General features: G+C 36.0%; 1 protein-coding gene across 1 annotated transcript in view; it reads left to right on the plus strand.

The window, feature by feature from the left end:
- The window catches only part of PPP4R4 (protein phosphatase 4, regulatory subunit 4), a 70,666-nt gene that overhangs the window by 23,150 nt on the left and 34,644 nt on the right, over positions 1-12,872 (plus strand). Inside the window, exons 3-5 of the mRNA XM_010583881.1 lie at positions 2,521-2,623; positions 11,249-11,396; positions 12,065-12,138. Coding sequence (XP_010582183.1) covers positions 2,521-2,623; positions 11,249-11,396; positions 12,065-12,138 — 325 coding nt within the window. The remainder of the gene's footprint in view (positions 1-2,520; positions 2,624-11,248; positions 11,397-12,064; positions 12,139-12,872) is intronic.

A 12,872-nucleotide genomic window follows, 5' to 3' on the forward strand; every position in this document is an offset into this window, starting at 1 on the left:
ATGGATCCTTCTTGATTGCTCTGGAACTCAGGGAAGTAGGAATGTTTTATTTTGCCCCAAATTAGTTATATTAGGTGCTATAATCACACAAGCATTTCTAAAGATGTTAATTCAAGTTCAGATTAGACATTAGGAGAAGATTCTTCACTGAGAGGGTGGTCGGTCACTGGAACAGGCTCCCCAGGGAAGTGGTCACGGCACCAAGCCTGTCAGTGTTCAAGGAGCATCTGGATGACACTCTTAGTCATACGGTTTAGTTTTAGGTAGTCCTGCAAGGAGTAGGGAGTTGGACTCGACCATCTTTATGGGTCTCTTCCAACTTGAGATATTCTATGATTCTATAATTCTAATACATTACTATGTGAGAAATCAATGGGTCGACTTGCAATGGTGAAGTTAAGCATAAACATGAATGCCTGTAGGACTAAGGCTTGTAATGTGTTTCTGTGGGCAGGAGCCATCGCTTATTTACAATGCAGGTACATGCCGGAGAGCTGGTCTTTGTGTCTGCCTTCATAGGCGGTAGAGGGAAACAGGCACTTCAGGGGCAATGTCCATCTCATCTATTTAGGCTGAGATAAATTGCTCTTATTGAGTCCTATTTATCTCCATTGCTTTTAAAGGGAAACTATCTTAGAGGCAGACGCACGCAATCTAAGATTAGGTTAATTCCATCATATATGCTTTAGACACATACTTTCAACTTACAGGTACTTTGTGTTATTCTGTACAAAAAAAATGAGACATATCTGCCATAGCAAGACTTACTCTTTCTGGAAGGGGAAGGTTTTGCTGGGGCAGAGGTTTTCCCATGTGTAAGACCCTTATACAGAGTGATAGTTTGTAGTTGGTGAGTTAGGTAATTGCACCTGTCTGCAGAATGGAAACCTAAGACAGAAGTGAACTGGGGTGCGTGTGACTCTTCACCTTGCAAAGAGGATTTGAATTCCTGAATTCCTGCCTTACAGCCTGTACTTAATCTTCCAGAACGTACTGCCTTCTAACATGGAAAATCATCTTTGTGAGGATAGTGAAATACACTGAAATTGCAGTTTGCTAAACACAATTAAGTTAATGTTGGTGATACCTAATTGTTGAATATTTTCAGTGGGAGATTATTGAGTGCAAAGAAAAAATCTTTGCAGTACGATATTACAGTAATTGCAGTATTTCTGTTGATTTTAAACAAAGCTTTTACTTTTGCCTCTTGCTTATTATACAAACATATCCTCATTTTTAAAAGCACATTGTATGCATTTAACAAAATAGATCTAAATTGGCCTGGTTGACTCTACCTATGGTTTCACTTGATTTTCTGAAAGACACGAATGTTGAGGGTGATGTAGAGCGTTAATGGAATGTGTAAAGATATTTTCAGCTCTAAATGGTGCAGAAAGGCTTTGCATCTTAACTGTGAATTCCCCAATATACTTCAGAGGCAGAACAAAACTGGAAGGTGGTTGTGCAAATCTGCTGTCCTGTGAGCAATTTATGTACCTAGTCCCCTTCCTGAGCTCATATGTCTCACTAAGAAAACTTGGAATGATGATGGGATGGGGAGTGGTATATGGAAGTATTTAAAAGTAGTTTTACTATGAATTTCTTTTAAAATTATGTGTGTAATCATATTGTACATTTAATTGTAATGTCACACTAAGAAGAATGCTTCCATGTGTGCAGTAGGACTTTGCGTGCTTATTTAAAAATGAGCTGCCTAGCTGTTGGAACAGATCTGAATTTGTTTAACAAAATGGATTTTATGCATTTAAACAGGAAAAAGGATGTGTTGGTATTTAGTTTTATTCTTAATTTTGGCATCCAGACCCTTTCTGTTTCTGATTCTGTTCTAGAAGTTTATCCACTTGGGTAGTTTTTGTTTCATCTCATGCCTTTTCTTCATTGCTGGCTACCATTTCCCGCCCATCCTGCCTTTTTTTTTTTTTTTTTTTTTTCCCTTTTTCAATTGTGGGATACCATTGAGAGAGACAGGATGAGCAGAAAGGTACAAGATCTGTAATCTAACCAAGTTTTTGCATCCTTCTTTAATCATGTTTGTCAATATACATCTGATTATAGTCTGACTTTTCCCCACAAAAAGGAAAAAATGGTAGACTTCTGTTAAAATTTTGTACGTTGAGTGTAGTTTTCATTTATATCTTCTATGTCCCTTTCCTATGTTTTATCACTTGTATTGTTATAATTTAAAAGCTTCCACAAAACCACTGCCTTGATCATCCAGTGTGAAAAGATGTTTCAAAAATTTTCTATTTTTTTTCCAAAGCTATACTAAAAATGAGAACATTCCATATTAGAAATGATGCATAACAGCTTTTATGGTTGATATTTTTTAATGTTGTTTTCTGCTACATATTATATAAAAAAAGTAATGCCTCTCTTGACTTATTAAATGAATGACCTGGGTAGTGTGGGTTTGGTTTTTTTTGTTTTTTTTTTAAATGAAAGCTGTGAGCTTATAACCATTGTAGAGAGTAATGCATTGTACGTATATATTTTTGTAAGTTCTGGCCAGGATATCCAAGGAACGAGTGTGGTGGCAAATCTTCCAGCCCTGATGCGACAGAATCCTGCAGAAACACTTCGTCGGGTTTTACCAAAAATCAGAGTAAGTTGTGTGTAATGAGGTTTGAATGTACATTTTTCTGACAGTGTAAGTATTTTAACAAAGGCAAAAAAATCACGGTTTTATTGCAAACTCACTCTCTAGAAGCGGTATGTCCAGTAGATCTTCCACATTAATTCACTGAATTTATGAAGTATTGCAGGTATTATATTTTTTGAAAAATGTTACAACAGGAGAAGAAAGCAGAATTAATACTATTTATGTATTCTAAAGATTTACCAGTGCTTTGACAACTTTTTAAGAAGTCTTTTTGAGGACCAGCCAATCATGATGGTTCATTTTAATGTTCTCAGTCTCTTCCATCCAAACATTAAGATTTTCATGCTGCTATCCAGAAAAGTATACTTTGCTTTTAGCTGTCCAAAGTTTCACATGCTGCCCTCCGTATTTTTAGTAAGCCACTGCTAACTGTGGTAGATGCATGCTGGCCCTATAATGTTATACAGTAATTTTATATACAGGTATGTTTGTATAAAGGATATTTGTGTTGTTTAACCTCGAGAAGAGAAGGCTTCAGGGAGACCTTATTGTGGCCTTTCAGTACTTAAAGGGTGCTTATAAGAAAGATGGGGACAGGCTTTTTAGTAGGGCCTGTAGCGGTAAGACAAGGGGTGATGGGTTTAAACTAAAAGAGAGTAGATTTAGACTAGATATAAGGAATACATTTTTTACGATGAGGGTGTGAGACACTGGCACAGGTTGCCCAGAGAGGTTGTAGATGCCTCATCCCTGGAAACATTCAAGGTCAGGTTGGATGGAGCTCTGAGCAACCTGATCTAGTTGAAGATGTCCCTGCTCATTGCAGGGGGGTTGGACTAGACAACCTTTAAAGGTCCCTTCCAACCCAAACCATTCTATGATTGTATGACTTTAAGGAAGATAAATATCCCTGTATTTCCACTCTGCCCCTATGACCGCTTGCCTAGAAGAAATTAAAAAGTTCATTTAAGGTGTGGTTTAAGGAGCAGCTTCAGCCAAATAAGAACAACTGCATCACAAATGCAAGTGCAAAGCCTAATAACTCTAAAGCTAAATAACTCCAAAAAACTCTAATAACTCTATTTAAGGCTACAACAGAAATTAGGACTGATTATGTTAGCCTGCCTGTTTGAGTGGTTTTCAGTGATTTTAAAGGCTACCACCTGAGTGGAAAAATACGTTGGTTTTGGCTATCAAAATATCTGAAAGGTTATTTTGGTAACAGCAAATTTCTGAGGGTTTTTTTCATCGGATCAGTGTATTGTCAGTCTTCTACTGATACCATTAACAGTTTTTATCTGATTAAATCAAAGTTTTGATTTAGAACCATCTCTGGCCTGGTCTCAGGCAATCGATCACTTTGATATAAACCTGGTTCTGATTTATACAAATTGTCAGCTAAAGGAACATTGTGTTTGTTAGTAGCTGTTTGGCTGTAGTAGCTGTTTGAATGTATGCGCTCTCTATGGTGAGAGAGGTAAAAATCACAAGGGTTTCTTGTAGAAATTTTATTTTCAAAGCATTGAGTTGTGTTCATAATTTTATGGAAAGATTCAGTTTCCCCATACATTTTTAGAGATATGTTTGATATTTTCAGTAGTGTGATTCAGTTATGATTTTAGCAGGACACTTTGTAGAATTTAAGGGTTTTTTTCTCCATATAATTTAAAATTCTTTCCCTTTTTAACACAGTTTGCCAACAGGAATGTTATTTTCTTGTTGTAAACAACTAATGCTTAAGAAGAGTATTTAGATCACTTGCTTCAGAAAGAGTTTAACTAGTTACTGACTCAAGCTAAATATGAGTTTGATGATCTAAAATACATTGAATTGAAAGTTTGAGTTATGTTAAGAATCTCTGTGGCTACATTGTCCTCTCTATCTTGAGCACTTTAGGGGTGAGAAGAAAAAAGTCTTCTGTAGTAGCTGCTGTGAATTTTCTTGCTGTATCTGTATTAGATTCTCATTGCTAGGTGTAAGAAAGTATACAATTATGTTAGTAACAAAGGTGAGATGGCTGAGTCACATGCTTATGTTTTACAGTTTTCTATCTGCTGAGGAGATGATTACTAAATAGCAAAGTGGGTCCATGCAAAAATGATACTTGTTTGTTCTGGTAAATTCTCATTTATATTTAATTGTTTTCTTTAGTAAAATTTTGAAGAAATGAATTGCTTCTTTTATTGAAAAGCTGTGTGGATATATATCTCTCAGCTTCTTTTTTTTAACTTTTAAGGCAGCTACCTCAACATGACATTAATAAAAGAATTCCGTAAAAAATATCATGTTATTAAAAACTACTTGTTGTATTTCTTATGCCTGTGGAATTGGTCTTAAACTGAATCGTCCCTCTGTCTCCTAATCTCAAGAAAGAGGCTGCTCAAGGGACAATTCAGTATTTGTGAAAAACTAATGTGATGAGTTATATTCTGCTCATTTGTTATGAATTGATTGACTGAAAGATGAGGAACCAATATGTATGTAGTCCTCAACATGATTACTTAGCAAATATTCTTCTGTAGGATATTTAAATGCAAGTCCTACTGCAGAGGAGTCTTAGGTTCCATGCGGTAGATGTACTCAGTAATATTTCATGCACCGATATAAGCTGGGGGCCACCCAGCTGAAGAGCAGTTTTGCAGAAAAGGACGTGGAGGTCCTGGTGGACACCAAGTCGAACGTGAGCCAGCACTGTGGCCCTGCCGCAAAGCATCCTGGGCTGCATTAGACAAAACATTGCCAGCAGTTCGAGGAAGGTGATCCTTCCCCTCTACTCCACCTTATACTCTACTAGACCTGGAGCGCTGTGTCCCCTTCTGGGCTCCCCAGTATGAGACATGGACATACTGAAGAGAGTACAATGAAGGGCCATGAAGAGGAAAGGCTGAGAGGGCTGAGTGTTCAATCTGCAGGAGAGGAGGCTTAGAGAGGATCTTATCAACATATATAGATACCTGAAGGGAAGATGGAAAGAGGATGGAGCCAGGCACTTTTCAGTGGTACCCAGTGACAGGACCAGAGGCAGTGGGCACAAACTGAAACACAGGAGGTTCCCTCTGAACATCAGGAAACACTTTTTCACTGTAAGGGTGACTGAGCACTGGCACAGGTTGCCCATAGAGGTTGTTGTCTTGCTCCTTGGAGGTATTCAAAAGCTGTCTGGACATGTTCTGGCTGTAGGTGGCCCTGCTTGAGCAGGGGGATTGGACAAAATGACCTCCAGAGGACCATTCCAACCTCAACCATTCTGTGATTCTGTGAATATCAGACATCACCTTTCAACTTAATATTATCTTCTGAAAATTCTGTGATCCCAGGAGACTCCTATTTCTTAAGAGCTGTTCCAACTTTTGTCTGATTATTTAAATTCCACAAAAGGCCAGGAAATAGCTGTCCTCCGAACTGAGGACTAGTATAGATTGACTGATTGTTTAGAAAACATTGAAGTACTTCTAGTTATCATGTTTTGTGCTATAAGATGCAGGTCAATAGGCATTTTGTTTAAATATATATATTTGTATAAAAAAATGTTTTGAGAAAAAGAGTGATCTGAAGTTGCAAACTAATTGAAAACCCTTAAATTTTCACCAAGTTTCTGCAGTTACTACCACATGTTATTCTGACACCTGTAATCTATTCTTTTCTAAAACAACCAATTGGCTTCAAGAAAAGTTTTGCTTTATTTTTTTTAAATTATTTTCTGTTTAACAGGCTGAATCCATTTTTGTCTCTTGTGTTTCTGCTTTGAGAGTAGTGTTCTTCCTGAAATGAAGGAGTAATAAGAAACACTGTGGTTTATTCACCCTTATTTGTCAGGATGTGGAGAAATGGTAGTCTTTGCCTCTCTGTCTTTAATAAAAGGTCTAATATGGGAATAGAGTTTCTGATTCTAGGCTTAAGCTTTTTATATGGAGATGGAGAAAAAAAATTAAAAGGATGATCATGAGCATGATCGGGGCCAAGGGCCTGGAAAATATTTGTGTAGTGGGAGTTGGAGCTCAGTGTATATAGATCAGGCAGTACTTAATTACTTTGTAAAAGTATCTTCCTGCATAATAATAAAGGACATTCAACTGAAAACAGTGTATGAAGAAAGAAGAGCTAGGAACTGAAGACAGAAATACTAGAAATTAAGTAGACAGTTCTAATAATAAATCTGATCAATCTTTGAGCAAATAACCAAGAAACGTAGTGTGTTTTTCATCTTGCAGTGTCACTTAAATCCAAACTGAATGTCTTCCTAGATGATAAATTAAATGAAACGTAAGTTAATGGGCTCAAGGCAGAGGTAGAAGAGTGAAATTTTAATGAGGTCAGTCTAAATCTAAGAGTTTCTTTCTCGTTTAAGCTTTATAAATTGAAACTTTCTGGAATGTATATGAATTAAATTTCTTTCTGTGTCTATACTCTTATAAAGCAGGTTCTTCAATGGTGCTCTGTTATCTAGTATTTATTTGATCTGTAATAGAAGAACAGTTCCGTTGTACCCATGTTCACTGCAGAACAGTATTTGGCATTGTCCTGGTTTCGTCTGGGATAGAGTTAACTGTCTTCCTAGTAGCTAGTTCGGTGCTATGGTTTGAGTTCAGTAGGCGAAGAATGTTGATAACACACTGATGTTTTCAGTTGTTGCCAAGTAGTGTTTAGACTAAGTGAAGGATTTTTCAGCTTCTCATGCCCAGCCAGCAAGAAGGCTGGAGGGGCACGAGAAGTTGGGAGGGGACACAGCCAGGACAGCTGACCCAAACTGGCCAAAGGGGTATTCCATACCATGTGATGACATCCCCAGTATATAAACTGGGGGGAGTGGGGGTGGCAGGATCACTGCTCGGGGACTAACTGGGCATCGGTCAGCAGGTGGCGAGCAATTGCATTGTGCATCACTTGTATATTTCAATCCTTTTATTATTACTGTTGTCATTTTATTAGTGTTATCATTATCCTTATTAGTTCTCTTCTGTTCTATTAAACCATTTTTATCTCAACCCATGAGTTTTACTTCTTTTTCCCAATTCTCTCCCCCATCCCACTGGGTGGGGGGGAGTGAGTGAGCGGCTGCGTGTTGCTTAGTTGCTGGTTGGGGTTAAACCACGACAGGCATCATTAACCACTTGACCTATTCTTTTTTTCTTATCCTTGTTTTTACTGGAGGAATAGTCCTGACCATTAAATGGAAACTGTTGTAGTCTATAAAGGCATAATTGAACTCCACTGAGATTAGAGTCTTGCAAATGTAGTCTGGCATTGCAGGGAAATAAACTGACTTAAATTACTGCACTACTTTTGCTTCTGTAGATTTGGAAAAATAATTTGTGAATTCAAATTTGCACATGAAAAATGAGTTGCGTAGTAATTTCATGGTGCTATTTATCTGAAAGTATTGTCACCACATAACTGGGTAGGTAAACCAGTGTACTTATTTAGCATACTTGCAGAAATCCAAAGCAAAAATAAATACTGTTTTTATTAGAGCTGAGGATAAAAGAGATAGAGGAAGAAATAAATGCAAGGAATGTTCTGGCTGGATACATTACAAATTTTTATTTCACTTGTGAGAAATTGATAAAACTGGTTACTTTTATAAATAAATATAGAAATTGTTATATGCAAATTACTTATGATTCCTTAAAACCTAATTAAATTAAAATTGTATCAAAGACCATTTATATATTTAACATACATGTTTTAGGTCTGAAGTGAGCAAAATCAAGCATACAATATGTCAATAAATATGCCAGATCTAAGTAATGATTAAATTGGGTGTCAGTATTTTGGTTATGCTAATAAAACAAATACATTGTATATCATTTAGATGTTAACATAGGAATGACATTATGAAATATTTTTCAATATTCTACGGTTAAAATGAAGTGTCATCCTTGTATGGGTTCTGTTGCATAGAGATCCCCGCTCTCCGGATTTCTGCATGGACCTCCTCATGAACCTTGGAAGTCATTGAAATGCAGATTTAGTGAAAGCTTAGACATTCTTCTCAGCATTTCTTGTGCACCAAATGGTTCCTTTTAAATGATGTTAGTAGTATTTTCCTTGTTTTCCATCCTTCGGCACTGCCACCGTAAGCAGTGGAGGAAGATTGCAGGTGTCTAGCTGACATTTTTCCAAATGCTGTGATTGCAGAAAAATGTGGCTACTCTTCTTGAAGTGTATACATCAAGCTTTACTCGGTGCTGTCTGATTAGTTCCAAACTCATTTTCACAGTTACTTATTTTCCTAATATATCAGTCTCCCCTTGAAAGCTCTTTTTTTTCCCTAGTTGACTTTATAGTTTAAGAGGTGGGTTGATTTTCACCCTGTCTTATACCTAACATTGATTTTAAGGTCTATCATCATTGTATCTGAGCTTCTGTAGTCTCCATTATTTCTGTGTCTTTCTAGTCCTAAATGAGATTTCTGTTATATCAATGCAGTTACTAAAACAATGTTTCTGCTTGCAGCATTCTTTCAAGAGAATTCTGTTGCTGCAGGACATAAAGTGCATTAAACTGGAGGAGAATTTTCTGTTTTCCAATTAATAGAATAAGCCAGGCTTTCTAAATTTTGAAAGTTTTGATGCCTGAGTTTAACTTGTAGACATGAGGATAGTTCAAGAGCATGCTAATACCCTTAAATTCCATTAAATACGCTTGTCTGAACAAGATAGACAGGAAAAGCTTTCTTCCTCCAGAGTAAGAATCTGTGGAGGATCCATGTATAAAAAAATACATTACTTTCTAAATAAATAAGTTTATATTAAGTAAATTTAAATCACTCAACTTGAGTTTAGTGAAATTGGAATGAGGAGACGCATACATTTTCATATGTGGAACTGCACAGTTCTGAGTGCAAACATCGATGCCAGCAGGTGTGTAAGCAATCTAGAAATTTACATTTCAGTGTCTCCTGAGGTCCATGAGGAGGCACATCCAGAGAACGTGTTCTCACACATGATTATCCAGAGTTGTGTGGATCTGTGGAAGAGACTATTTGGGAACTTTATTTGATGGTAAGTAACCCTGTTTGCATTGCGTACAAAGTGAATACGTACATAAAATTGAATTTGGCTCCATTATTTTCTGGTCTACAGTGGTGACTTAGCATCTAGAGGGTGTAGATAGTTCTTTTGATTATTTTAGGGATGATTTTCTGAACAAGTGTAAGCCAGAATCCCAGAACAGTATCCACAGGTATTCTGATCCCAGAAACACAAAAATTGGTAGGTGTCCTTATTCTTGGCTGTGGCTGTTGTAATAATAATGGAGGAACAAGGACAGAGGCAGGCTGTGGAGATAACAAGAGGGACGTTTCCATGGCTATTGAATGCAAGTATTTTATCACACTTTGGTATACTGCGCAGTGCTGTTTGTTTTTTTCATTTGGGGGAGCAAGAATGCTTTTACAAATATACATGGCTGTAAACTGAGACAGCTGTTGAGAGATAAGTAATGGTTCTCTTTGAAATCAGATAAAGTAAAATTTATGCATTTGCACACACAAACTGGTTGACATTTGTGTAATGAAAACTTCTTGTTCTACTTTGAAGTAAGGGAAGACTACTAAATAATTTCTCAGATGTCCTCTGCAAACTGTATTTTCCTAGCAAAATTCCTCTGCTATATAATATTTAGGTGCTTAATAGATATTTTCTTAATCTGGTCTAGGCTGATATTTTTAAAAAATTAAAATATCAGCTTATTGTTGATTTTTGGTATATGATCTGAGAAAACACTGTTCATCTCAAGCGCTTTAAAAAAAGAAACAAACCACATATATGAAGTGTTAAATAGGCTTTAAACTCTTACTGAGTTTGGAATCGCTTGTAAAATGAGTTTAATGCTTTAATAGGACAATAATGCACTTTATTTTCTCATGAGATAGAGAGATACCCTTAGTGAGGTAAACAAATGGAAAGTTCACCTAGCTGATAGCTATGTACATAGAATGAATGCTATGTCATAGATTGCATCCTGCAAGCTATTTGGCATGTGCATAAATGTGAAATTTAAATTGCCTTTTTGTTTCATTAAAAAAAATTAGTATATTTCATTCCCCTATTATCTTTAACTTTTGAATTGATGCTTTTAAAGACAGCCTAATTATTTATATTCTTATATCTTAAAGCTAGGGACTAGTAAACGCTGAGTTACCTAGATAAATACATCTTGCTTTATTCTTAAGACTGTATATATATATATGCATTTTCATTTGTGCACTGTGTCAGTTGGCAAGGGATGAAATTTAAATTGCCTTCTGTTATTTTAATATCTCTCACTGGATGAATGAAATACTTCTTTTTAATTCATGTGCATGAACCGCAGAAGTGCAATTATTGGCTGGTCTGTTTTTACCTCTCATTTTGTAAAGGAGAAAAATCCACACATATGCATTGATGAAACTGAAAGTCACAAAAAATGTTATAATTAACTTTTTCTTAAAAGGTTCATGCTATAATATAAGAGATTTTAATATCTCCAAGTAATTGCTATTAAGTGAAAATAATTTTATAGCCAATTTTGTAGTTTACCCAGTTTGTTGCACATTCACTCTTAAAAGTGAATGTAAAAATTTGAGTGTTCTTTCAGTACATTTCAGCCTCATGCTCTGAATTGATATAATTTGTAATTATACAGGAGGTGCTGCATGTTGCAGGAGTGGAAATGCAGTTAACAGCTGCTGTTTCATTTTTGACTGTTCTGCAAGAGGAGTCAGTGTCCATTCATACGTACTCCCACTCCTTCCTACACATCATTCTCCAGAACCTGGAACACAGAGATGCAGGTCAGGGCTGTGCAACTATACTGATGACTGATTACTTCTGTATGTTTTGTTTCCTTAGTGACTGTACAGTACTGTGTAAAGCAGTGAGTGCAATCACTGTGGCTTTGTATCTAGACTTGCATGAATGAAAAGATTTTTGCATGCTGTAGCATGCATGTAGCAGACAAAACCACTTTGTCTGAAGGACTAAATCCCAAAGTTGTTACTGAGTACAAGCTTCTACTGAAGTACCAGAATTTAGTAGCTGAGAAAATGGAGGGAGGATGGTTGACGTTTCTTCTGCGATGAGTAGTTTTTCTTAACTTCTTTGACACTATTTTTAGGATACAAAGAAATAAAAAAATGGCCTCTTGTAAAACTAGAAAGTTTCAGTGGGCATAAGAAAAGAATATGCTTCTAAATGAGGGAAATTATCTTTCCAAAACAAACAGCATCTTTATTATTTTTCTACAGGAATTGAAAAGGTAAAAGAAATGGGGACAGAATTTGCTTCTCACCTATCCTACTTCTTAGTTTGAAGTCTTGAATGTTAATTTAGTGGCTTTTAGATACATAGCTCCTTGAAGAGGTGCTTGTAAAAAGTGAGAACTAATTTTGTAAAACTGATGTGTGTTTTGCTATACTCGATATATGTACAACGTAAGATATAAGCCATTTCTTTCTAACAGGTGTCAGCAATGCATGGCTAGAAACTCTTCTTGCTGTAATAGAAGCTTTACCAAAAGAGACTATCAGACATGAGGTAATAATATTCTCCCACTTATGCTAACAACAAATTCATAATATTTTTAAGATTGTATTTCCCTGCAAGTCTGATTTACTTAAGTAAGATTTGTGGCAGTTCTATGCCTGTGAAAACAGTAATGCTTGTGGAACATACTGTAAGAGAGGAATGTGCTAAAAGGCGAGACAGGAAGGTCACCTTAAAAAATTTTAGTGTTCTTCAGCAAATAAAGACTACTTACTGTAACACTTCCACTGCAGTTAGTATTCTAAGTAACATGTTTTCATGTATCCTGTTTTGGTTTACAGCATAGTGTCTCATTCTGTGTCTTCATGAAGAAACTACATTTTGTTTGCTACTGGACTAAAATTCTGATTTCTGCTAAATGGGACAGCTAGAGATGCATTTCATTGTGTATTTCAGTTGTTCTTGATGTACCAAAAACCTAATGGCTTGCAAACACTCTTAATTTTTCACTGTGTAGCTCAAGAAAGAGGAAGGAAATCTTTCATTAAGTCATAATGTCACTCACCTTTACTCAGCTAATTTATTCAGTTTTAAGTTTTTGTATTTCATTGTTAAGTTTAAAAGCTTTGCAACAGGCATATTTTAGTATGTTTATAATTTAAAACAATATGAAGATTTAAAGATATGATTGTTTGCATAGTATAAAAATACTCATTAAAATTAGTGGGTAATTGAAATCCAACACAGTTTAAAAAATAAACTTCTAATGTGTGAAAAGTTATCTT

This window comes from Haliaeetus leucocephalus, unplaced genomic scaffold (assembly GCF_000737465.1).
Source record: "Haliaeetus leucocephalus isolate CR32 unplaced genomic scaffold, Haliaeetus_leucocephalus-4.0 Scaffold932, whole genome shotgun sequence".
Classification (NCBI taxonomy): domain Eukaryota; kingdom Metazoa; phylum Chordata; class Aves; order Accipitriformes; family Accipitridae; genus Haliaeetus; species Haliaeetus leucocephalus.